Source organism: Erithacus rubecula (genome assembly GCF_903797595.1).
Source record: "Erithacus rubecula genome assembly, chromosome: 8".
Classification (NCBI taxonomy): Eukaryota; Metazoa; Chordata; class Aves; order Passeriformes; family Muscicapidae; genus Erithacus; species Erithacus rubecula.
The window spans coordinates 30,710,855-30,736,502 of NC_136659.1; the positions used below are offsets into that span (position 1 = coordinate 30,710,855).

Here is a 25,648-nt window from a genome sequence, read left to right on the forward strand (position 1 = left end):
TTGGGCTCTCTAATTAACATATTCTGGATGAAATGGTGCACAGTTACTGCCACAGCATAAAGTGTTCCTAGGTTGATGGGTGGCTGACTTTAATGATCTTGATTCTTGCCCGTAGGAAAAGCCAGAAATGATGCAGGTATAATTTAGATAACTGTGGGATGAACTACCCAAATTGAAAACCTTCTCCTCCACTGCCTTTGGCAAGAACCTCTCCACTATGGTAATAATTTTTCTTGCCTTAAAGGCCTGCATTAGAGGGTTCTTCTAAGAAGAAAGTCTCTTGGAGCTGGGGGTGTAATGTCCTTTTAAACTGCTGCTTTTTCCTTGGCTCATGGGCCACAAATCTTGCTCTGTATTACAGTCTTTAAAGTGTTGCAACAACCTAGAATGAAAAAAATATTAAAATGGGCAAAAAAAGAAGAAAAAAAATATCTTGTGAGACCACAGGAAATGTTTCTGATGAGATGTGATGTAGTGCTACTCAGTTGTTAAATTAGATCATATTGCAACATTTATTAATTGGGTCATATATCTGGTGCCAAGTTTCGGATTGTGGGTGCTTGATAAAGTGATAGCAGAGCTTGAAAAACCAGTTTGATGCTTAAGAGCATATACATCCTATAAATGTTTGACAAATGAAAACAAATTGTTGCAATTTAGTAGTTTTAAGCACACTTTGATTAGAGTATTATTTTTTTTCTTGTTATTTTCAGTATGGATTAGCATCATTTTTGAGTCTTCATACATTGATTTTTTTAATTCAGCACTCTTACTTCAAGTCAGAGTTGAAATCTCTGCAACCATTTTCTTGTGTGGTCAAAAAGGACCACACTGAGTTTTAATGTTATAACAAATATTACCCAGTAGGACCCTTCAGTCAGTCTGGACTGTGGATTCCCAAAAATAAAAGGCAGAATTTGTCAGGGTATCTGTCAGAACTGTGAAATGAAGCTCAGTTATGGTCTGTGTTTCTCTTTAGATCTCATAAATGGAGCCCAGGAACAGTGTGAATTGCCTCCTATGGATGGTTTTCCTCACTGTGAAGGGAAAATAAAGGTAAGTGAAATAGTTTTAATCTTATGTGCATTCTATTAAAAATGGAATGTGTTGCAAGAGGTCACTACTCAGTGGTGTAAAACAGGAACAAGTGAGTCAAAAAATAGGATATTTGGGACTGTGTTTTACTGCAGCCTTGCTCACCTACTGCTGCAGAGAAATAAAGTGGCATCCTCTTAGAACAGGAAAAAGTTGCCATATTAAAGTGCTATGTTATTTTCTGAAAAGCCTTATTGTTTGAGTGCTGTCTTGTTATTCAGAAACTCCTCCTCTTGGAAAATCTGTTCTCTTCCCCACAATGAGTAATTTGGTGTTCCCCTGCCCCAGGACTGTGATTCTGTGGGTACCTTAGTCCAGTCCCTTTTTCAACTTGAAGTTTATTTCTGTCATCTCTTTGCTCACAAGTCTGTGTGGTTCCTCTGTTCCCCTTTTCTCTTGAAAACATTCTGCCTCTTCTGCCCACAAGTGAGCAGTGCCTAAGTGTGCAACCAGAATTCTGGGATTCACAGTGGATTCTACATAAGTCCTGTATTTTACTAATGATGCAGTTGGAAAGTTTGAATTTTACAACCCTTCAGACTTCAGCTGGAAAGGAAAAAAGGCAACCAAAACAAAGGAACAAACTCCAGCAAACACGCAGAGATGGAGATTTTTAAGGGTTTTTTCCTCCCAAGATATGTTTCAAATGTAAGGGATACTGATTTATTACTGTCAATGTCCCATCCCTAAAAGGCCAGGCTGGATGGGGCTCAGAGCAAGCTGGTCTAATGGAAGCTGTCCCTGCCCATGGCAGGTGTATTGGAATGAGATCATCTTTAATCTCTCTTCCAACTCAAACCGTTCTGTGATTTTATGATTAGTGGGGGACAGTAGTAAAATTTCTGCTTGCTTAAATACTCAAGTATTTTTGAAATTAAGAGTTCCTACATTTTGAATCTCTGGTCTGTGTTTTGATCTGTTTTGGCAAACAGGCTGCATAGTGACTATGTAATAAATTATTTTAATATTGAAATATGAACTGAAATTAATTATTTGCTTCTGCAGAAATGGCAGATTCTTGGCAGATTTCAGTCTTGGTAACTGAAATGATCTGTGAAATTCTGGAGGGAGTATGTCATGGTGGGGAACACACAATGCATTCAACTCCAGCCACAGCCAAATGTCTGGGTCCTAATTTTATTTCCCTTTTGAAATTTGTCTCTGCTTGCCTGGCTGCCAGTTTGTATAAGCTGTGCTCACATCTGCTGTGTTGTTGCTCCCCCAGCATTACTGAATGCAGGGATGCAATGTGCTGCTAATCATGGTTTGTTATTTGTGATATTTATAGTCATTTTGCCACTTCTTCCATTATTCCTGGGTGTATAACAGAGCTATTTTGTTGTACTTTAAACTAATAAACTTTTGCTTTTTTGTTCTGTTGCAGTGGATGAAAGATATGTGGCGATCAGATCCCTGTTATGCGAGCTATGGTGTAGATGGGTCCACATGCTCCTTTTTTATTTACCTCAGTGAGGTCAGTAATCTTTTAATCTGCAGAAGGCAAACAACATATTGCCTTCAGAGCTTTGGTAATTGTGCTTCTCTCGAAAGAAATCATCATTTTGTGTGAAATAATTGTGTAAAGAGGAAAAAGTTATTAAAACAGAATTATTAAGTGTGTTGCTATTATTCATAAACTCTGCAGGGGTTCCTAGCCTGGAGAATTCTAATGTTTGTAACTGCAGTGATGTAAGCAGCAGCTCTTCAGGGAGTCCACATTGGGTATCCTGTTAAACCTGGGTATGAAGCTCAGTCAGAGATCTTTGCCTTTAAAAACTTTTTCTGTTGCTTTTAATGCAGCTGCTAAGGTACCATTAGGGAGGCATTTGGAATGGAAAATTTAGAAAGTGGTGCTAGATGGTCCATTGTCCTAAGCAGCATGGCCACTTCCTGCTTGGAGATTGTTTGTGAATTGTGGTATGTGTTAGCAGAAACAAAAAAAAACAACCTGAATGTCACGTTTTTGAGTGAAGTTGCAGTTATCTTGGCTAAAGCCTTTGGTATCTCTCCCAGTGTTTTGTACACAGCTGAGTAGGGTGCTTGTCATAGTGAGGCTTTTTTTCTGTTTCCTGGGTAACACTTGTTTCCCAAGAATTAATTTTTTTGATCAATTATCATGAGCTCTATTACTGGCTTGAAGTGCATGCACTAGAAACAGTCAGGTGTATTTGATTACTCAGCCTCTTCTTTCTTATGAGTGAAATTTTGATAATTTATGGCAACTGATCTTAGAAATAGTGTTGATATCCAGTGGCTCTCTGCTTGCAAAGACCTGAAAGAGCCAATATGGCTGAAAGATTGCAGCTAATAATAATTTCCTAGCTTCTGTGGGATTGGGAGGTTTGCGCTGGGATTTTAAATTATATATCTGAGATTAAAACAGTAAATCTATTATAATAAATTACTCCATTGTAATCAAGGCAGTTTCTGTTGATTTACTCAGCTGACTGTCATTGAACTTCTGGGGGTGTTGCTTGAAGCAGCAATAGTTAAATGCATATCCAAAACATTTATCTGAAGGCATAACAAAGGCTGGGTTGAATCACAGTTTTGACTCATTCCATTTCTGTGTTGATTTATTTATGGACTGTGAAGCTATGGAGGAAAAAGATACAGGATGACTATATTATTTATCTTGTTATTTATCATAGAGGGTAGAGACACGGTTTCATAATAGTCTGTAATTATTAAGGTTTCTACTAGAAAGTTTTGTTTCAGCATCAGCAGAACTATGTTTGATCATTAGTATTCTGTCAACCAGCAGGTGCTTCATGGTTTTAATGCAGATATAGCTTAAAAATGATGATGTATCTCAACTGAATGCAAGAATCTAATATTCCTTAATGACATTTATTATTTTGCATTTCTGTTAAATCCCAGTTTTTTATGTGACAATTTTTCCTTATCAGTTTTGAAAAGTCAGTTCATGTTGTTAGCTCTTTCATAATTGTTCTTTCATGGCCAAATGCAAGCAGACTTTCAATGGCCAAACAGTTGTTTTTTCAAGGGTCTGGGATTTGAAATTTTTCTTTAGGCAGCAATGTTTAATTTGGTCAACTTTTCATTTCATGAAGAAATAAAAGTCCAATTAGCCTGTATGCATATTTGGTAACTTCAGGAAAAGGTCTTGTCCCTTTTTTTTTTTTTAGAGTGTTTTCTTATGACAGAATGTAAAACTAATATTGGGTGAGCGTGTTATTAACCTTGAGTTTAAATTTGGCATTCTTAATCCTATGATTAATTTTATGATTAATGTCCAGCAGCAGAGGTTGAAAGCTTAAATGTTTGCGAATGCAAGCATGAAATGAAATTCTAATAACACTACAATGATGTGGATTTATGAGGTGTGTTGGCTGCTAGGGATAACTTGGAAATGCTGCTGCAAGAGTAATTTGTCAACGTGGACAGTGATGAAGAGTTGACAGTTTATAGCATGGTTGCACAGCTGAATGATAAATGTGTCTACAGAGCTCTCAAGTCAGAACTGCTGATTTAAAATATTAAAATGCATTAGGGTAATGGAAAGGGTATTACTGTTAAGATTTTTCATTTTTATTTCAAAGTTAGACTATTAGAATGAGATGGTTGTGTATGGGCATGTTTCAAAAGGCAATATATGCATCAAATTATGTGCAACCTCAGTTTGGAAAAACAATGTGCATGAAATTATGCATATATCTAGTTTTACTCTTAAAATCACCTCTACAATCTAGTGTGACAAGTGTTCTCTCTTCTGGGATCCAGTTTTTTTCTTCTGAAGCAGTTCAGTTAGGATGTTCCATTATGCCCATCCAGTACTCTTTGTAATGAAATTTTAAACTTATAAATAAAGGAGCTCAAAATGTTTGGTTTTGGGGAGCAGTATGGGTCAGAACCACAGATACACAGAGTAATTTGTCCACAGTTGATGTAAAGGTTTAGAAACAAAAGGCTGACATAAACCCTAGCCTTTGGGTATCAGCCATGTGCTCTGTTAAGTTTTCCCCATGAGTGTCTGCAAAACAGAAGCAATGCTGACAAAATCCAGGCTGCCCCAGGTTTTGTGTCTGAAGAGCCTGCCCTGGTGCAGGTATCCCCTTTGGGTGCACTCCTGCAGAACTCAGGAGCAGCTCCTCTCCACTGCTCTGTGGCTTGGCTGCTGGAGCAGAGTGGGAGGTGAGTGCAAGGCAAGAAGCATCCCAGCATGTCCAGGCTTCTGCCTTTTATTTTAAGCTGTCCCATGTATAAACTTGCAGATGAAACTGAGATAATTTTTGCACTTCTTTCTCACTGTTTTGCTTCAGGCACTGGATCATTCCGGGGGTGTGATAGGCAACTGTGTGGTCATAGACTCATGGAATAGCTTGGGTTGGAAGGGACTTTAAAGCTCATCTTGTTCAAATCCCTGCCATGGGCAGGGACACCTTCCACTGTCCCAGTTTGCTCCAAGCCCTGACCAACCTGGCCTTGGACAATTCCAGGGATGGGGCAGCCACAGCTTCTCTGAGCACCCTGTGCCAGGGCATCTCCATCTTCTGCTCCTCAGAACTAAAAATTGTGCTGGAGTCTTTGGAGAGTGGATGAGATACAAATGGCCTGAATAGCAAAACCAGACTTATATTATCTTGAGCACAGAGCCAGACAGGGATTAGAAATAGCAGACATTAAAAAGCAAGTTAAACTTGCTTTCCTTTAGCCATGATGCTCATAGAGAAGAGTTACTTACTTTTAAACTTAGCATTCAGTTATGAAAAAAGCAGTTGTTTAACACTATAATGGCATTGGCACAGTTATCATTTTCAGGGATGGCATTGCCTCTGGGGATAAATGTGAAAAAATTAATTTCTAGGCAGTACAAAAATATATTTCACTGCAAAATGTCAATTTGCAGCTGAGGAATGAAGTTTTTAAAAATATCTTCTAGAAAATGAGTTTTTCACACTATTTCCAAGCTTAAAAAAAAAAAAAAAAAAAAAGGTGGAGAAAGTAGAGGGGGCTTATAGCCTTTTTTTATTTCTTTATCTACATGTGTAGATAAAGAAGTAGGACTGGTGGTCAGCTGGTAGCTGTGGTCCAAGTGCCACCTCTCCATACACTGGTGCTTACCTGCTGGAACTGGGCAGGTCTCTTCAAAATCCCAGCCTTTGGATCTCCAGATCACCTTTCCGGTTCACATGTAATTTTTGGTACCCACTTTGGAATCCAACACTTCAAAGATTTAAAACTGGTTTGAATTCCAGTCTGTGAGACTCCTGTAGCTTTTGCATGTGTATTAATAATGTGTACTGTAGAGAGTTCTTGTTTTCAGTCCGTCAGACTTGATGGAAACACAAGGCACAGTTGGGTAGTGGGATTATTTTTCTTCATACTCTTACTTCTGCTTGGAGGGCTAAAGCAGAAAATCACAAACCAAAGGTGATTTTGAACATGGGTTTTTTTTCCAGGGTCTGTAGTCTGTGGCACAATTTAGTGAAAATTCCTGGGTATCATAATTATAGAGGTTCCTAAATCCTTGTGGTTTTTCTAGTTTACTGCAGTTTGCTCACATCCATGGGGAAGTCCCCTTTCCTCTCCTGCTGCTAACCCTGGACATTGAGTTAATGATTGGCATTTCTTCCATGTAATATTACATCAAACCACCTTCTTTCAATTCTATGCAAATATTCCGAAATTTCACAAAACTAGTGGTGTTTTCTGAAATGTAAATCACCAGAAATTCAGACTTATTCAGTCATCTTACACATATCCCTAAGAAACTGAAATGCTAATGATATTCAAGGACAAAGTGCTGACTTATCTATTGGTGGATTTGCCTGATTTTGGGCAAATTTGGCTCAGTTCTTTTTTTCTTCTTCAGTCACCTTAAACCAATGACTTGTTGGAAATGACATAAATGCCAGTGTATGGGAGGAATCAAATACAGTGCACATTACTGAAGTCAGACAAGAGACATTTGTTGATTGATGTGTGAAATGTGTAGCAATGTCACTGAGGCTGTGGGTACCTAACACCCAACATTGGAAACTGCCTTTGGAAACCACCATCCAAAGCCACCTGTACCCTGCTCCATTTCACTAACCAGGCAGGCACTCATCTTGTGATCACAGATTCTGCAACCCCTTCAAGGGGCTTCTGTCACTGAGGAAATGCTAAACAAAAAATAGGAGTTGAGAAAGTCATCTTCCCAATTGGAGCTGTTCTCTCACATCAAATTCTCAAAGGGGTTTGTGGCATTACAAGTTCACTGCCTGCCTCCAGACTGCCTAATAAATTTAGAGATACACTTTCTTTCACCAGATACTGCACTGGATTTTTTTTGTTTGTGTATTCTCTCTTGGGCTGACTTAAGACACTTAAGAGCAGCACTGTACCATGGATAGAAGTACACTGAGCATTGTGTTCACCTGGAGTGCCAAGAAAGTTGTTTTAGCTTCCCTGTGGATGGGCTGCACCTGCCCTTTGGCATTTCCAAAATGAAGATTATCTATCCCAAGTGCTCAGAGTACCCTTCAGCTCTGCCTTTATTCAGCACCCACTGTGACTCTTTGAAAGCATAAAGGTCTTTCTGAAATTTTGGATGTGGAGAGCTGCTGGCAGCAGCTTTGAGTCAATTTGGAAGATGCTCAGACTACTCCAGTGCTACAGATGTTTGCCAGGTTCTTAAAACTCTGCTTGAAGCACTTGCTCTCTTACAGAGTCAAGTGCTGAAATATTGCCTTGCATTCAGTTTCAGTGTGTCTGAGGAAGAGTCACTGGAACAGATACCTGCAAAGCTTCTATAAAGCAAGTACTCTTCAAATTGATTAAGTTTGTTTGGGGTTGTTTTTTTCCATCCTAAACCTGGCCATTTACACCTCAGAGCAGTTCAGAACACCAGCTCTAATATCTGGAATCATGTAGCACCTAAACTTTGAACTTTTAAACTGCTGTACAACTTAAGGAGCTGGCTACTTATCCTCCAGGCAGTGCTGTGACTAATGTCATTCCAAACCAAGCAGAGAACACTTGACTTCTCAGGTGGACATGGTTTCCTGAGCAAGATCAAAGACTGTCTAATGCACTTGATTTGCATTGGATTCAGTACCAGGAACAGGAGGCACAGCTGGTCTTATTCAAAAATATGACAGTACAAAGATAAATATAGTGTGTTCTGAATAATAGCTTAGCATTTATATCACTCATCCAAAAAATGGTCTGTCTTCAAATCTGCAGTTGCTGCTTCCCAAAAGTCGTCCTTAACTGCTAATCTGTCTGGTATCACATCCTTCCTATTAAATCATTTACATGACAGTACAACAGTAGGTTGCTGTAGAGAGAATAAGCTGGAGAAAGAACTGATGGTAACCCAGTGAGAGGAAGGCAGTGCTGTTAATGGGGAAGAGGAGTCCTGGTTCCTTCTTCAGAGGCAACTTTAGTGTTTGGTCTTAAATGATTAAATGAAGAACTTAAAGAGCAGGATCCAAATAAACATCATTGCCTTCCTTCACCTTGCTCAAAAATAGGGCTTGTTGTATGCAGATCTTCTGTAGCTAAACAAATGCAAAGCTGAAGTATTTATATATTTATGATGAGTTGTCATCTAGATGCACTCTAGTGATATCATAATTCTTTCTGCTAAAGATCAATAAGAAAAAATGAGAGCCAGACCAACTGCAGACACTGATATTACTTTGAATCTATTCCTTAAGTGTTTATTTGTGATGAGAATTATTGTAATTTATTTTAAGACTAGAGGGAATATTTCTAAAAGCATGAAAGAACTGTATTTGTTTTTCAGTCAGCGAGGCATGCAGTGAACTGTCCTTGGCAGCCCTGAAAAATCTGCAATTCCTTTAGGATGCCTTGTGGTGCAATGTGAAATACATGAAGTCAGAAAAAGGACACGTACAGTAGTCCTTGAAATGTCATATCTTAATTTAGATCAGTTCTAATGCTAGGAGTAATGCAAAATTTGTACTATTAAAACAAAGAAAAAAAGCAGAATGAGTTTGTGACTGTGCACGATTTCTTGCAACTCTTTTCTGTCACAACTTTATAGTTGTAAAAGTTAGGATTGATAATTGCTACAATTTGTGATGTGGTTCCAGAGTTAAAGACCACTGAAGAATCTGACATTTTCAAAGGAGGTTGATAAGTCACTGCTTTCAAATGTTGTATTAAACACATTGAGTAGTTAAGTCATAGCATTCAAAATGCTTTTTTGTAATTTGTCTGAGGAACCTAAGGTTGATACATTTCTTCTCTTTAATGAGGTTAGGGTGGCTATTCATTTATTTTCATGTGATTGGCCTTCTAGGCAATCATATGGTGTGATCTTAAGCCTTTAATCTGTAATGCTCCAGGCTTCTGCAGCATGATTAAGCTAAAATTGTGTTTTGACAGGTCTGTGATTGGAGGAACCATAAGAGCAACTCTGACTTTCAATTCTCTGAGAGTTGTGAATTTAATCAATAGTGATGGGGTGTCTTAGCCAGCTGGTAAATTTTTGCATTTCCCCCTTTTCACAATTCAGTCATGTTTCAGTTTTCAAGGGTTTGCCTTCAACAGTGAGATTTCTCCTTCCCCAGAGCAAGTAGTCTAATTTCTTAAGGTCCATAAATAATAAGGATTCTACACAACAAGCAACATCCCTGGGGACAGCTCAGGAGCTCTCAGTGACTTGCATCCATTTGCTGTTTCTTCACTGACTACTCCCTGCTGTACTTTTTTATTTTCTAGTAGAAGTATTACATTTGCATTGATCATGTTTCTCTAAGAATCACAGCTGTTGATGCTTGTGCATATTGTTACTTATGTTATAATTACCTTATTTATAGCCTTCAAACATGGTGCCTTTGATTCTATGATGACTCTTACTTTTTTGGTCTTCATTGCTACAAGGTAGAACTTTGATCCTTTGATTTAGCAGGCTTTGTCTTTATTTAAGATATTCTAGGGAGATGGAAATGTTCCAAAATACATATTTTTATAAGGTCTAGAAGCATAAAAAACTTCTTGAAAACATTTTAGAACGGCTCAAAGAAATTGTATTTTGAGCATTTAACAGCTGACCTTTGCCTTGATCTTCTCTTTTCATTACCATGAATGAATATCTAAATGTGACTTTTGCTTGCAAATTTTCTGAGTTAAAAGAGCATTGAATTGCAAAAAGTAATCTTACCTTTTACTGCAAAAAAAACCCAGTTTTATCTTGAAATGATCACCTTATTATCAGCTGATGTCTTATTTAAGCCATCATAGGTTAACATAAAGGTGGAATATAAAGGCAGTTAGTGGAGGCTTTGTTCAAGCAGCTGAAAATAAAGTAACATTATTTATTTTCATGTGATTGTTTTACAGGTTGAAAATTGGTGTCCTCGTTTACCTTGGAGAGCAAAAAATCCTAATGAAGAAACTGATCAGAAAACAGTGGTAAGAACAACCATGTCCTTAATAAGGACAAACATGAGCAATAATTCAGTAATTGTGATTTATGCAAAATATCCTAGAATCCTGTGCCACATAAATGCTAAAAAGATTAGAATTTACAATTTTTACTCCTCAGTTCTTCAAAGCTGAAAGGAATCCTCCCTGACGTGTAGCTCATGTATTCAGCCATTGTATTGTGCTCTTGCTGGTAGATTTTCATTACAAACATTTTTGTGTTTAAATTTATGAAATGTACACAAAGAAAAATTACAAACCCACAATCTGCTCACTAGTGTTAAGTATATGTGAAAATGTTAATTTTATTGTCCCAGAAATCTGGGCCTTTATTACAAAACTGCCTTAATGGAAAAGGCTTATATCTGTTTCAGGTTTGTAGTAACATTTTGATTACTCCTAATTTTTTCCCATTAAATACTATACAGCACACAGAGTTGTTTCTAAATTATTACAGCCTAATTATGTAGCATTTAGGTATTTTAAGATAATTTGAGATAATTGCTGGGCTGCATATGAGCACTACTGACATAATACGGATATAGACTGTCTCATTTTGTAAAACCAATTGATCTTAGAACACTCTAGTATTTCCTTGAAAATTTATACCCTAGTAATGTTTCTTCCTTTCTGGTATAATTGGAGACTTCCTTGTGTTTGGAAGATTGATGATTTATATATGATATAAATCTTGAGTCTGCTGTTCTGTATTATGATTTAGACATCACTTTACCTCATTTTCAAGCACACAAACCAGATCCTATATTGCAGAAATAAATGCATTGGAAACATTGTAAATGTATTCTGGGTTATCAAATACTACTAATAAAAATAACAGTAATTTATGTAGCTTAGAAGTGTCTGTTTAAGTATGTCTTTAATATTTGAACTAAAATCTTCATGTGCCTGGAGTGTATCTTTTTTCCTAGTTCTTTTTTTAAAAAGAGGATTATTCAGCACAGAGCTCATATTTGAGCAGCTTTTTAACTTCTGGAAAGTATGCTGAAGAATAACTAATGTTTGGTGTGTTTCTTACTGCTTTGCTTGAAGGCTGAAATTCGTATCAACTTTGATAATCTCTACAAAATGATGTCAAGGCACGAGGAATTCAGGTGGATGATGTTGCGCATCAGACGAATGGCTGATACCTGGATTGAAGCAATTAAATCCCTTGCAGAAAAACAAAATTTGGAGAAAAGGAAACGAAAAAAGGTAAATGAGAACACTTTTATTCCTGTCACTTGCTGTTACTTGGGATCTTTGAAACAACTTGTTCCAGGTGTAGCTTCAGAGTGGAAATAGAAAATGTATCTAAAAGGCTCCTGTTTATACCCCTTTTAAGAAGTATTTTGCTGTTTGAAATTCTGGTGCAATGGATGTTTGCTTTACAGATAGTTTTACGTGTTTTGCATGAGTCAATCTTGAAGTAAGTTTTCTGACCTCTGTAGTTTTGGATAAAATACAGACTAGGTAGACTAAATAGAGAATATTTTCTAAAGGGAGAAACTTTGAATCTACTACAAGCTGATGACACTAGAGTGGTTTATGTGGTCATGGGAAACAGCAATTGTACATCTTTGTTGTCCAAAATTGAGACTCTAAATGTGGATCTTGGGTTGGGATTTGAGTTGACTTAAAGTTGACCAAAACTTTGGATTGGATGAGTTTAAACCTTTTGTAATGAATTCAGTTTTAAAGCCATGAGATACTTGAAGTGAAAAGGTGTTATTCATTTGATTTAATTTATTTTTTAATTACATCAGCTAGTTAAGATGAAGCCAAATGTTGCAAACACAGCAACAGGTTTCCTTTCCTGCTTTGTTATTCCTGGAGTCAGTTCTAGTGACAGCAGCCCCATGTATGTTCATATTTCTACCCTCTCTTAGGCCTGGCTGGCTCAGATCCTTGCTGGAGATTCTCAGTCCTTTCATTAATTGCAAAATTAAATTATTTGGGGAGAAGTATTGGCTTGTTTTCACTGATTTTTTTTTTTTTTTTTTTTTTTTTTTTGGCCATAGTTGGAATTTAATAGAAAGAAAAACTGCTGTAATGTATAACACTTGCATGTTTAATAGCAAATGTCAAACATATGACTTTCCTTTCCAGATCCTTGTTCATTTGGGGCTTTTGACAAAAGAATCTGGATTCAAGATTGCAGAAAATGCGTTTAGTGGTGGCCCACTTGGTGAATTAGTCCAGTGGAGTGATTTAATTACATCTCTCTACTTACTGGGCCATGACATCAGGATTTCAGCTTCACTGGCAGAGCTCAAGGAGTAAGGAGATTACTTTCACTTTTGAAACTAGAATTAGAAGAATTGTAAACTCTTGAAGCTTCTGTTAACAGTATATAATTTCTTGGAGCATAAAATGAAAGTGATAATTCACTAAACAGAGGATAAGATTATTTTCCTGAGCTAAGTATATGTGCCATGGAAAGGATAATGTGTTTTCATTGTAGCTTCAGGCTCCTGGGACTTCATAAATGAATGTTGTAAAATTCCAACTAAGCAGCTTAGTCTTTAACATTCCAGGTGCTTTAACCAGCTGCAATGGGAAATGTTACAGATTAGCCTAATTCTGTGTCCTCTGCTTCAGTTTCTGCTGTTCTTCACTCAGTATCTCATTTTAAGATAAAGGTTTAAGTTCTTTAAACATCTTACTTTTGATGTAGTTAATTACTTGGTTAGGTCAAATTGCTCTTCACTTTTCATTGTCCTGCTTTGCCAATGAGTTCAGCACCAGACATGAAACATCTGTTTGAAGCTTGAGCACATGTGCTTTTTCTGCAGCTTTCTTTTTTAAATTACATGACAGCATTGTTTTATAGAGAGCTCTTATGCTATAAAGCTGTCAATAGAAGTCAGAAATTATTTTGCATCATTTCAAAGCACACTATTTTTAAGCATTTCAAACATATTATTCTTTTGCTTAAACTAGATGAGATTTTTACTGAAAATTAGTGCTTTACATTTAATAAATGTTGAGGACCTCTAGCATTTCAGTGTTACTACATAGTTCATGATTTCAAAACAGTAAAAGAGTAAAACTTTTTTGGAAACTGGAATTATTGGAATAAGTAGTATCACAGCATCAATTCAAGGTATTTGGAAAGTAATGCTTTTTCATATTGCTTCTTTTTTTGTTTAGGATTATGAAGAAAGTTGTAGGTAACAGATCTGGCTGCCCAACCCAGGGGGATAAAATTGTGGAACTCATTTATATTGATATTGTGGGATTGACTCAGTTTAAGAAAACCCTTGGTCCATCATGGGTTCATTACCAGTAAGTAGAACACTCACCCTCTAAACTGCTTTGTTAAGGAGCTTTTGTTGAATAACACATGTAAAAATACTGACATAAATCCATTCACATGAATTTATTTAAAAGTGAAAATGTCCTTTTGTGTTGTCCTTCGCTTTTAGGATTAAAGAGGCTATTACTTCTTCTTTGCATGTCCTATTATCCACCCAGCAAGCTTGAGATTCTTGGATTCAAGCATTTTTTTATTTTAAAAATCTTAATTTCCCTCCTTTCTTTACCCACACTTCCCCCTCCCCATTTTTTTTCTGTAAATTAGTAGATGAGCTGAGAAATAATTACATTTTATTATTTAGTTTGGAATACCAGAGGCATGTTTTGCTTGTTGGTGTTTGTAACCACACTGAGCCAATGATTGTGGAGGTTTATCTATTCTAATTATATTGCCCAACAAATGCAGTGCAATTTTCTGTTCCATTCATTAAGATATTGGACAGAGAGCTGTCTTCATGTGCAGACCTGGAGAATAAACTGCAGTTATTGGTGCTTTTGAAATCTATAAATATCCTTCCATTAGAAATGGAAGATGAGGGTCACAAGAAATTACTTTGTGCACCTTTCTTAGTGTTTGCAGTTTTAGAACCTCTTTTCTTTTTGTCAGTGATTTTAAATCATTAAGCCTCCCATGCATTGTACTAATACATATCAGCATGAAATAAACCCAAATCTAAATTACTGATGTTGATTTTTCTATACCTGCTCAAATTAGCTGTGTTTCATCATCCAAAAAAATCCAGTAAACCCTACTTGAAGGAAGGTATTGGAAGGTGTTCATGGTAGATAAACTGTTTTGTTTCAGCCTCAGGATTTTCTAGAGAATTGGATCTTTCCAGTGTAATTTTAAATGAGAGTACTGTGATCAGCATTGCAGATTAGATTACTCTTAATCTCTTTTTTGAAGCAGGGAAGTAAATGGATATTCTAGTTTTTAGGAGCCTGTTAATAAAGATAATCCCATTTTCCACCAAGCAACAGTTGCTTGTCTGTCTGCCAGATGTAATTGTCACTAAGAGATCTCATGTAGCACTGTGGTCAGGATATGAAACCCTTCTTATAAATTTTAAATGTTTCTTCCTGTCTGCTTGCAATTACCTGTCTGGTATATCCTGTAACAAAGTTATGGAAATATATATTGAGATTATAGATTAGCTATTCAATTTTTCTTTCTTCATAGAATCATTACATCTTGAATTATCAATCTGTTTTTCATTGATTACTATTTTGTGGTAATGGCTGGTGTTTTCTTGTTTAGGAGAGCAGAATTACATTTAACTCCAAGTACCTTAGGTACTGTAGAATATTTTGTGACTTTTGGGGGAGAAAAAGATATCTTAATGCCTTCTACAGCACTGGATTTCATGAACTGAAAGGAAGTCTCATTTAGTCTATAGCCAGATTGAGAATAGATCAGGGTGCATTTGTCTTTCATGAGAGATTTTTGCCTCATCTTTTACTGAAGACTGAGAAAGATGCCCCAACATGTTGCTTTATAGAATTAAGCTTTTCTTTAAAGTGTTTTTCTTGGCCTGGTTTCTTGCTAACTGCCCATTACTGCTTATTCTAATAAGGTTCTGGAGAATAAATTAGTTCTTTCTCTTTCTGCCAGCCCCTAGGATGTCTTCTATTCTGCTTTTCCTTCAATTTCCTTTTTTGGAATATATACATTTAGGGGTTTAAATCATTACCTACAATTCATCTTTTCTATACCTTTCATGTTGTATTTGTTGTAAATCTAATTATGTGATGCTTTTTCTCAAGTTCAGTGTACAATAGAGGATCCAGAGTCTAGGAGAGGCTACAGAATTGATTAAAGCAGGAGAATTAATTTGCAACTTCATGCATGCTATCTCCTGTTTCAGGATCTTCTTCCAATCATTGTTTTTTCACCCAGCATCATGAGTTATATTATAAATTTTGTCATTAAAGTGTTTTGAAGTTAAAACCACTAAATGTGTTATAACAGCATAGGCATGCATTTTCATTTAATTCCAATAAAATAAACATTATCACAAATAAAGAAATAAAGCTGCTTTTTAGCCCTTGATCTTTACAAACTTTGCTTTTTTTCTCAGTTGTGTTTAATGTCAGTAGGAATAATTGTTTGTCTTGGAAGTGTTTTTAAGTAGATGTGTGCAGGTCAGCTCAGTCTGGTTTATACAGACCAGATGGAGATAAAAATGAATTAAAATGTTTTTATTCACTTCAGATCAGAATAGAGTGGCAGAATAAGCCTCTGCCTTCAGAACAGTCACTTGGTAAGAGTGCTTTATATAATCTTTCTGGGTGAACTTGAGCCTTGAGGACATTTTTGGTAGTTGCAAATCAGGTTTCTGGAGCTGCAAGCTCAAAAGAATGACCCTGCTGCTTTGGGAGTGAGTTTTTCTGAAAGACTCTGTGCAGCTGAGAGCACCAGTGCCTTTTCTAGTATGTGCTTTATCTGTGGAGAAATTGCTGCTGCAAATAGCCAGGAACACAGCAAAACACATCTCATTTTGGAATGCACCTAATCTCCAAGCAGAACAATGCCTGGATGTGCTGGATTTTTCAGTTCTGGAGTTTGGATATTTGAATGCAGTTTGTGTGCAATTTGCAACATACAAATTAATTGCTTAATATAGTTTGAGAAGTCTTTCTTAGCACCCTCATCCTCCATGCAGCACATAAAAATCTGGTATTTTTTCATTTTTCCACAGTCTTTCTAGCAGTGACTCATTCCCATATGCCAACAATCCAACTGGCTTTTTTTTTCTTGAAATAAATTAACGTGACAGCTATCCTGAGAAATGAGCAACATTCCTGCTTTGTATGTGTTCTCTAGAATCCTTTTTTTTTAGGAGGGTTATTTTCTGTCCTAAGCTTTTAAATGCAAATACTGAGTGGCCTGATGAAGTGGGAGAAGATACAAAAAACTGTGTATAAATACTTCCACTAGGTCAGCTCTGTTAAGGTTGTGCTTCTGCCCAGTACTTAAGGGGGGAAAATGCTCCCTTTAAATAATTTTGGGTTACTTTTCTCTGATTTTTTTTTTTTTTCTTCTAAGCCCTGAAATTGTCACTTCTAATGTGCAAGACAAAAAAGACCAATATAGATGTTTCTAAAGCAATTTACTACCTACCAGTCCTCTTTTTAATTAGGCAGAGAATAGACTTAGTCTGACACCAATTTCAGGACATGCTGCAATTCTCTGCAGCTTCATTGCTAAAGCTAGGTGACATTTTAGGAAGGAAGAGTGGGAAAACTGAGATTAAAGGTATACCAAATTAGCATTTTAATTTAAAATATATCTCTGAGTTATAAAATATATATACTGTTTTGTCATTTTCAAAATCAATTATTTCACTTCAGAAATGCTAATGCATTGTATGCAAAAATAAAATAATAAAAAAAGAAAGGCATCTAAATTATTAAGTAAAACAAGTAGAGATTATGGTACTAGGGTCAACAATCAAAGCATTCCTACATATATTAAAATATCAGTTCAGCATAACTGGTATTAATTACATTCATTTTTAAATTTTCAATCTTTACTAGCTCTTATCTGCTGCATTTCAGGGATTGATTTCTCATACCAACAGACTTGTACTTTTTGCTGTCATCTTTTTTTTACTTAGTTTATGCCAAATCATATAATTTTTTTTTGTTGTTTTTGTTTTCCTGCTTTCTGGTTTAGATTTCATCACATTGTCTGTCCTGATTCAGAGACCCTGTGTGTGTTGGACATGGTTCCTCCTATCCCAATGAACCATTAGTGCTACTTCTCTTATATTTGAATGCAGGAAAAAGAGGCAACAAAGCAATGTAGGGCTCCTCACACACATCTCTTGACAAACTCCAGTCATGTTGCAGTTTTTCAGTAGCTCTCTCCTATTTTTCATTCTCCTGTAGTCAAGAACCTGGCCAAAAGCTGTATGTTTGGGAGGAATTTTGTTTTAAGACCTGCCAAGAAAAAAGAGGGCTTTTATTACTGAATGATTCATCAGTGCAGAACTTGTTTTGGTCCTGCTGGAGTATTTTGTGTGATGCAGAGATAATTGCCACTGTTGTAAAATATTTTCATTGAGAACAGTTGACATCAAACACTGCACAGAAACTGATCTGTCAGCTTTGTTGTTTGGTGAATCATAATGTGTTGTATATTTTGACTTTCTTTTTGTTTGAAATATCTCTGTGTAGGTTTAAAAAAAAACCACATAATTTTGCACAATTTGTATTTTGAAATACAAAGGTAGCATTTCATAGAAGAGTTTAAAGTTGCTGGGTTTTTTTATTCTACTTCCCAAATTATTGAATATTTTAGAGAAAGGAGCAGCATATAAGTAACATGTAAATTGCACATGATGTTTAATTCCTGTGGGAGTATTTTCTGCAGTTTTGTTTGTAGAGGGCTGAAGAATGGTAGAGTCAGCAGCTCTGGAGCCCTGTCATGCCCTTCAGGGACAGTGGGGTCAGCATGTCCAAGTCATACCAAAGATTTAGCAGGCTGCATTTTGGAAACATAACTTCTAGAATTCCTATCCTATAACATGTACTATCTTCATACTGGCACATTTTCTGCCTGTCATGCACTATAGGCACCTTCTTTTTGAAGAAATTAATAGGATTTTAGATAAAAGGTGAGCATGATTTGTTCATCCCAGCCCTTTGTAATCCAGTGCCAGGATTTCTCTCTGTTCTGTGCTGGTCGATGCAGGTAATTGACTTTTATATTGTTTCTTTAAAGGCTGTGACAAAATGTTTTATAAACAAATAAATAACCTGACTGCAAGAACTCAGCATATTAAACCTTATTCAGTGCTTTTCAGTAGGTCTAAAAGTCAGAACCTGGAGACCAAATACAATTGTCTAAGGACAATGTCCTCTTCTGCTCTGATCTTCTTGGCATATGGCCCCTGGCTGCTGCACTTGGTTTGTGGTAATGGTTGAGAACTTAAAGAAAACACATGGAAAATCCTCTCTACTTTTTGCCTAAATTCTACTCCAGAGCCCTAGGAAATGCAAGTGACCACTGTGGCATTCCCATAAGTTCTACTTGGATTTTAAAGCATAACTTCATTCTGTAAGGACAAAATAAGCTCCAGGGTTGTTATTTGAATATCTGATATATCCTTGAATTTGCTGTTCATAACATCTTTGTGAATGTGATATGAACAGAAATATTTGAAATTTGAAAGTACCTTCAGCTTATATGTTCTCCACAGCTGCAAAGACAAAACACATTTTAATTATCATAACTATGTATATTGATACACACATTCTTATATATACATATGTAGATGTACCTACAGTAAATTTGTTTTTTCTCTTTTAGGTGTATGCTAAGAGTTTTGGATTCCTTTGGGACAGAGCCAGAGTTTAACCATGCCCATTATGCCCAGTCTAAAGGCCACAAGACACCTTGGGGGAAGTGGAACCTCAATCCACAGCAGTTTTATACAATGTTCCGTAAGTACCTTATAAATAATTTAGAGCTTTTAAAAGCAATGCTGTCATTGAGAAGATTTTTTACATTATGAAGGACAAATTCACAGTTTAATAAAATGCAACTGCAAAATGAGAAGAATTGTGTTGATGTCTATAGACCATGCAAAACTTCTGTTATACTTTCAGTAATGAGAAAATAAAAATATTGAGCTAATAGTGGTAGGGAGCTTTATGTTGCATATCTGTGGAAAGTGGTGCTTGGCTTTTCCCTCAAGTATCAGGGAGTTTGATTTTGTTACTTTTGCTTTCTCTAAAATTACTATGAAGCAATAGACCTAGGAACTTGTTAGGTTACATTTTTATAAACTGCATTTTGTGGTGTTGAGCTGAAGTTTGGAACTATGTTAACTATAGTGTTGTATTCCTGCTTTTGTTCCTCAGCAACTCAGCAGCCCCCTCCCTTCACTGTTTCTTTGTATTCAGAGTTTAAAAATGGCCACTCAGCAAAAATTTTTGTCTCTACTTTTTTATGGGGTTTGTAAAAAATTTTACCTAGTTTGTTTTCATTTTATGAGTATTTATCCTCAGGTAAACTGACTAAAATTTATTTGCCAGCAGTGTACAAAGCTATTGTAAAATAAATAGTAGATTTCAGTACTGCTGTAGATGTTTCAAGCATTGCTAAATATCTTTTGAAGTGACCCCAGCCAAACTTAAAAAAGAAACAGAAGAGATGCAAAAAAAGCTATAAATTCTCTATAAATTGGGTCAGATTAAATAATTGGTGTGAGCTGGTCTACACCTAGTCTTTGACTTTGTAGCAGTGGGTTCCAGACTGAAAGGATCTCTCTTGGCTGTTGTAGCAGGAATTGAGGTGTGTTGTCTCAGGGAGGTCACTGCTGCAGGCTGCAGAGCAAGGGAGGCTCAGGGCAGTGCCCTGTGCTGTGTGCAGAGACTGCTCAGCCCAAACCTGCAAGGAAACATTCCATGGTAACCAGCACACCTCCAGAATTTGTGCTGGTTCCTGGCTGACATTAAGACCAGGGCTCTGTTCTCTCTCATCAGCTTTCATCATCAATCTTTCAAACTTTCTGCTTTTCACAGCAGAATTATGCATGCTGCTGTCAGGTTGACACTCTTTTGATTTCAGTTGCCCTGTAAAATTCTTGAGTGAGGCATATTTTGTCTGTCAACATTTGCTGTGCAAGTTTTTCCAGAGAAATATAAGTGAAGGTTGTTCAAGGGATAAAAGGCTGCATTCACAGTTGTTGGGAAGCAAGGAACAAAACATGTGGTGCTGAAATGTGACTTGGAAGTGATTGCAGAGTTTGTGTCTGGGTATTAGTAAGCAGAGCTTGTTCTGTATCCACATTTGCTAATATTAATTGGTTTATGTCCTAAATGGAAAAGGGATGCTTTGTTTAAGCTGTCCAGCTGTTGGGAAATTCAGATGTGAGGTCCTGTTCAAGAAAGCATCAAGGGGAATGATGCACTCACTGAAAACAGCTGGATGAACATTGGGGTTACAGCTGTGTGCTCTGTGTGAGCACCACTCAGTCCCACCCCCTGAAGAGCAGAAGAAAGTAAATCTTCTCTCTAGAGGTTTCTGTTGTGGCAGTGCAGACTGCCACTGATACAGTCTCTTGTGCAGAGAAAATTGCTTCATAATGAATTTTCCACAAGTATGACTGTACTGGAATTTTAATAAATGACCATTTCCAGTTTTTACTGCTGGAAATGACTGCAGGTCTTCCTCTGCAGGAAAAGTGGTAAATAGATTGCAGGCAAACTAATTCTGAAGCATGAGTGATTCCAGTGCTGTGGATTATTCAAGTTTTCTTAGTTTGTTTGGTTTTTTATTTTTATTTTTTTGGTACTAGGTGTAGAAGAGTCAATGTGTTTTGTGATATTTAAAGTTGATGTTTGTTGTTTTGCAGTCTGCTGCAGAAATAGCACCATCTTTATGGGGTTGTGATTAAAAGTGCATATTATGCATCAGTAAAGATTTTATGGCAGATTGGAACCCTGGACAGCTTCCCAAGATCCCCAGACTCTATTATGTTTTGAGAACTCTGATTATAAGGGCAGAAAATTATCCTGAGCAACAAGCAAGCCATATTCAAACCTGTGGCATATTACCAAGTGCTTGACTGTTCTCTGAGCTTTCCAGAAGCGTGAGAGCTTTTCCCCCTTTTTATGTTTTCCATGTTTTTAATTCAAATACCTTCATGCAAAATAACAGCACTGGTACTTCTGAAAGTGCGTGGTCTTGCTTAAAAATCCATCTGAGTGCTGCTTCCTGTCTGTGATATTTGAGACACTGAATTCCACCAGTTCTAAGTGCTAACATTAACAAAGGTTTATTTTTCTTTTGAGTGTGTACTGCCTTGACTCTCCTTTGAATGCAGTCTCTCATCCAAAAATATGAAAAAGTGGAAAAATGCTGCTTTTCAGACATGTTTGAAATGTGCTGTTTGCTGTGTAAAATTCCAAAAAGTCCTTGGGTCTAAGTGGGTGCCTGGCTGTTGCTGAGGCATTTTTTTGTGAAATAGAGTAATTGTCATTTGAAAGACTAAGTGTAATGGTGGAGGGATGTGTATGGTTTCTCTGTTCTCCTGCATTATCCACTTGGCTTATTTTCAGAAGCAAAAATGCAAAACCTCATAATTGCAATAGAATTTTTTTTAATAACTTTATTAGAGGTTTAGCATTGCACATATTGAAAATACCTGGGGTATTGTCTTTGGATTAAGGGGCTTTTTGTTTTGTTTATTGTTCTTAAGCTTTTCAAAATGTGATTAATTGTCAGCTTGTGTGCCAGAATTTAACAGGAGGCCTAGAGAGGAGATCCTGCTGTTTATTGCAGCCTTTTTCTATGTGCACTTGTGAGGCTATGGCACTTTTTAGAGAGAAAAAAACCCCATGTGTTGGAGTAGTTTTTATATAGTAGGGATGGATTTTTACCTGAAGCACTGAATTTTGGAGTCCATTACTGGAATTAAACACCCAGTCTCCAAAAAAAAAAAAAAAAACCCCAACAAAACAACAATCCAAAATAAAACCTCTTTCTTTTAATAATTCTAAATATCTGTGTCTTTATAGGGGGGAGAGAACAGTGACCAGCACTGCTGGATGTGACTGCTGCAAAAAAGACCAACTGGGATAACAATACTATAAAAAACTTTGAGTAAATTGTGTATCCTTGGCACATATTTTTTTTGCCTGGATTGGATTGAAATAGTTTTGCCAACTTCACTTGCCACCTTTAAATATTTTATAATCACTATGTCTGGGTGAATTAGGCAATGCAATTTGTATCCTGATTTGCATAGATTGACTTGGTAGATCAGTAATTAGCATGGGTATGTGATGCACAGTGAGCTGGGTGGCTGATGTTGGTAATTCCAGTATAGGAGGTGAACCCAAGAAATTTTTCTAAAATGTATTTATGGCACTGAGCAACATCCAACTTTGCTAACAAGCATAAATCCAGGGGGTTTTCAAACTGCTGGTATTGTATCTCTGAGATTTGTCAAGCTGGATTTCTTCTGTTTCTTTTATCTCTAATAATAAAATAAAGCTTAGCACACAGACAAAAAAGATCATTACCATTGGACTCAGTCCAGCTGCAGAGTTTTTATTATCAGGAACAAGACAGAAAATAGCTGCTTATTCCAGTAGGCATATGGAGCAGGACTTAAAATTAATAAAAACTATTTTGGACAATAAAGCAAGCAAATGTATCTTTCAGTACTAATAAGAAGGAGGTGATCAGTTGCATAATATGTTCCTTATAGCTTTTTTCAGAGAACATTCATTCTAATGTAGCATAAACTAATATTTTCAAAGATGCTGAATCTGCTCTGTTTTTTACAGCTCACACTCCAGATAACAGCTTCCTTGGATTTGTGGTAGAGCAGCATCTGAATTCCAGTGACATTAAGCACATTAATGACATCAAAAGGCAGAATCAATCTCTTGTTTATGGCAAAGTAGATAATTTCTGGAAGGTGAGTTTTTTATACTCATATGCTTGAGCAAATTTATGTTGGTCGATATAATAAAGCACAATTTGAAATTTGAAAATGTCCCATCTGTCTAAACCCATTAAGTTCTTCTTCTGGAAACATATGTATTTGAATAATTAAATTGAACATTTGAAGTCTTTCTGTTAAAGAAACTTCTATCTAGATTAATGTGGATTCTTTGCTTTTTCTGTACACCTTTCTGATAGGAAAAAAAATATAGTCTTGTAGTCTTAATGTAATAATTTTGGAAAATGCAGAAGGATGGCAAACATAATGGAAAATTTAAGGTGTGAACTTTCATCAGTCATAAGCAAACCTGTCTTTCAATTACTTCAGTTCTTATATCTACAATGAAAAACATGCTGTATTTTGAGATGAAACTTCTTCACTAAAGGCTCTAGAAGTGTGCAGTCTCATTTTATCTCCCTGTAAGAATATCAAAGTTTTGTTTCTTTAATATTGCCATTATTGTATTTTCTCTCATCTGCAGATGAGAGCAGCAGAATAACAACAGCAAGGTTTGGTCATATTTTCACTAAATTAAAGTATATTTTGTTATTAAGTCACAGTGGTTTGTTTTTTCCACCCACTGTCCTTTTCTTTGGCTCTTCTTCCAGGCTGGCACACCTGGGAATGTCTCTCATGCAGTTTTCAAAGAGATTGCTTACTAGGAACTGGATTTCTTCCAAGTTACCTCCAGCTCTGTGTGCCTAAATACTCTGCCTGCCCATATCCTCCATGTGCCTTCCCTCCTGCTTGAAAAAAACTTTATTTTTAAGCCTGTTGTCAACTGGAAAAGGGGTTTTTCAGTGCCATGCATAGAGCCAAACAATGTAACAATGTGAGACCACCTGGTCTCACCATTTTCATTCCTTTTCTCTTTATTGGTATGAGAATATTGGTCTTGCACAGTTTTTCAAACCACAGAAGCAACATTCATTCTGATAATTAAGATTATACAGAATAAATTCTCTAAAGATGATGGCTACAAGTAAATGATCCATCTGTGAGACAAAACAAAACTAAAATTTGATAGAAATAGTAGAATGTTTGCAGTGGTGGTAGAACTGGATGCTTCTTGGCTACTGTACTAAGAAAAATATGTAGTAAATATGTGAAAGTATTTATATATCCTGTTTGGCTCATGGTATAGAAGGACTTTGTATGTCCCTGTGTGCAGTCTTTCCTGTCTGCAGAGTCTGGAGCAGAGCTGGAATCCTTTCTGCAAATCTTTTCAAGCTTAGGCTCTTGTACTTTTACTTGTGACTCTACTTGTACTTTTACTAGTGACTGCTCTCATTATCAGTCTCTCAAAAACAGGAGCATGCAATAATCATCTAAACTTCCTGACCTGACTTGCAGTGCACATCAACAGAAGGACATGTTGAATACTAGTTGGATTCAAGGAACAAGACAGCTCCTTAGTCACCAGGGTGTTTTTCACTGACATCTATATTTTTCTCAGTTTATTTAGCCTGTATGGACTCAGAAATATGTATGGATATTTTATGTGCCCAGAGGGGAGATTTGTGATTAGTCTCAGATTCTGTATGACACACAGGATATTCATGGACTGATTAAGACACAAAACATGGCTTTTTGGGTGGTAACATCCAGTCTTGATTTTTAAATAGACACAATGCAAAATCCCATTATTTCCTCTGGTGAAGCTCTCCAATAATTGCCTTCTCCCTTAAGATTTTGCATTATTTCTAGTACAGATTTCCATGTGGCTGTTTCCAGTCTTAGTAGCAGTTATAAACTTTTTCAGCTGGACTGATGATGTTTCTGTTCTGCTGCCCTGTAGGGATATATAGGTTGAGGTCAAAGTAGCCCATAGTAATCTCCTGAAAAGTCTGTATATGCTGAACCCTTGAGAGCTTTGTGCTTTCTAATCCTCAAGAGTTTTCACGTGTCTGTTTTCTCTGAGCCTTCTCAAGATTATTCACATTCCTCTTGAAATGTGAATGTTTGCAAAGGGCACGTGGGCCACACCAGCATCAAATCCAAATGGAAATAGTGTCTCATTTTTAGACAGGTCCCCTTTGCACCATTAGGAACTCTCAGCCAAGACCTTTGTATCATTTTTTTTTTTTAAAGTGCTGCTTTTCAAGTCACTGCTGTATTTTATCAGTATTGCCAATCTTGTTTTTTACAAGATGTTTGATTTGGTATCTGGCCATATTAAGATGTGTACTGTGTGCTTGTAACATGGAGCAGATTAAAACTGTAACTTGCAGATTGTAACTGCAGTCATGCCCATATGCACTCATGTATAAAGTGCAAATCACTGCAGATAGGCTTTGAATCAGTTACAGTGTGGGATTTCTTATCTGGAGTGATAAAATCCAATTCTTGTGATCAGGAGAAAGCCTGAACTA

At 36.6% G+C, this 25,648-nt stretch overlaps 1 protein-coding gene across 1 annotated transcript in view; it reads left to right on the forward strand.

The window, feature by feature from the left end:
- MGAT5 (alpha-1,6-mannosylglycoprotein 6-beta-N-acetylglucosaminyltransferase) overlaps positions 1 to 25,648 on the forward strand; it is a 111,500-nt gene that overhangs the window by 56,010 nt on the left and 29,842 nt on the right. The window contains exons 4-11 of the mRNA XM_079311244.1: positions 980 to 1,056; positions 2,480 to 2,569; positions 10,414 to 10,485; positions 11,548 to 11,709; positions 12,604 to 12,773; positions 13,648 to 13,782; positions 19,127 to 19,260; positions 23,116 to 23,249. Of these exons, the coding sequence (XP_079167370.1) occupies positions 980 to 1,056; positions 2,480 to 2,569; positions 10,414 to 10,485; positions 11,548 to 11,709; positions 12,604 to 12,773; positions 13,648 to 13,782; positions 19,127 to 19,260; positions 23,116 to 23,249 (974 nt within the window). The remainder of the gene's footprint in view (positions 1 to 979; positions 1,057 to 2,479; positions 2,570 to 10,413; positions 10,486 to 11,547; positions 11,710 to 12,603; positions 12,774 to 13,647; positions 13,783 to 19,126; positions 19,261 to 23,115; positions 23,250 to 25,648) is intronic.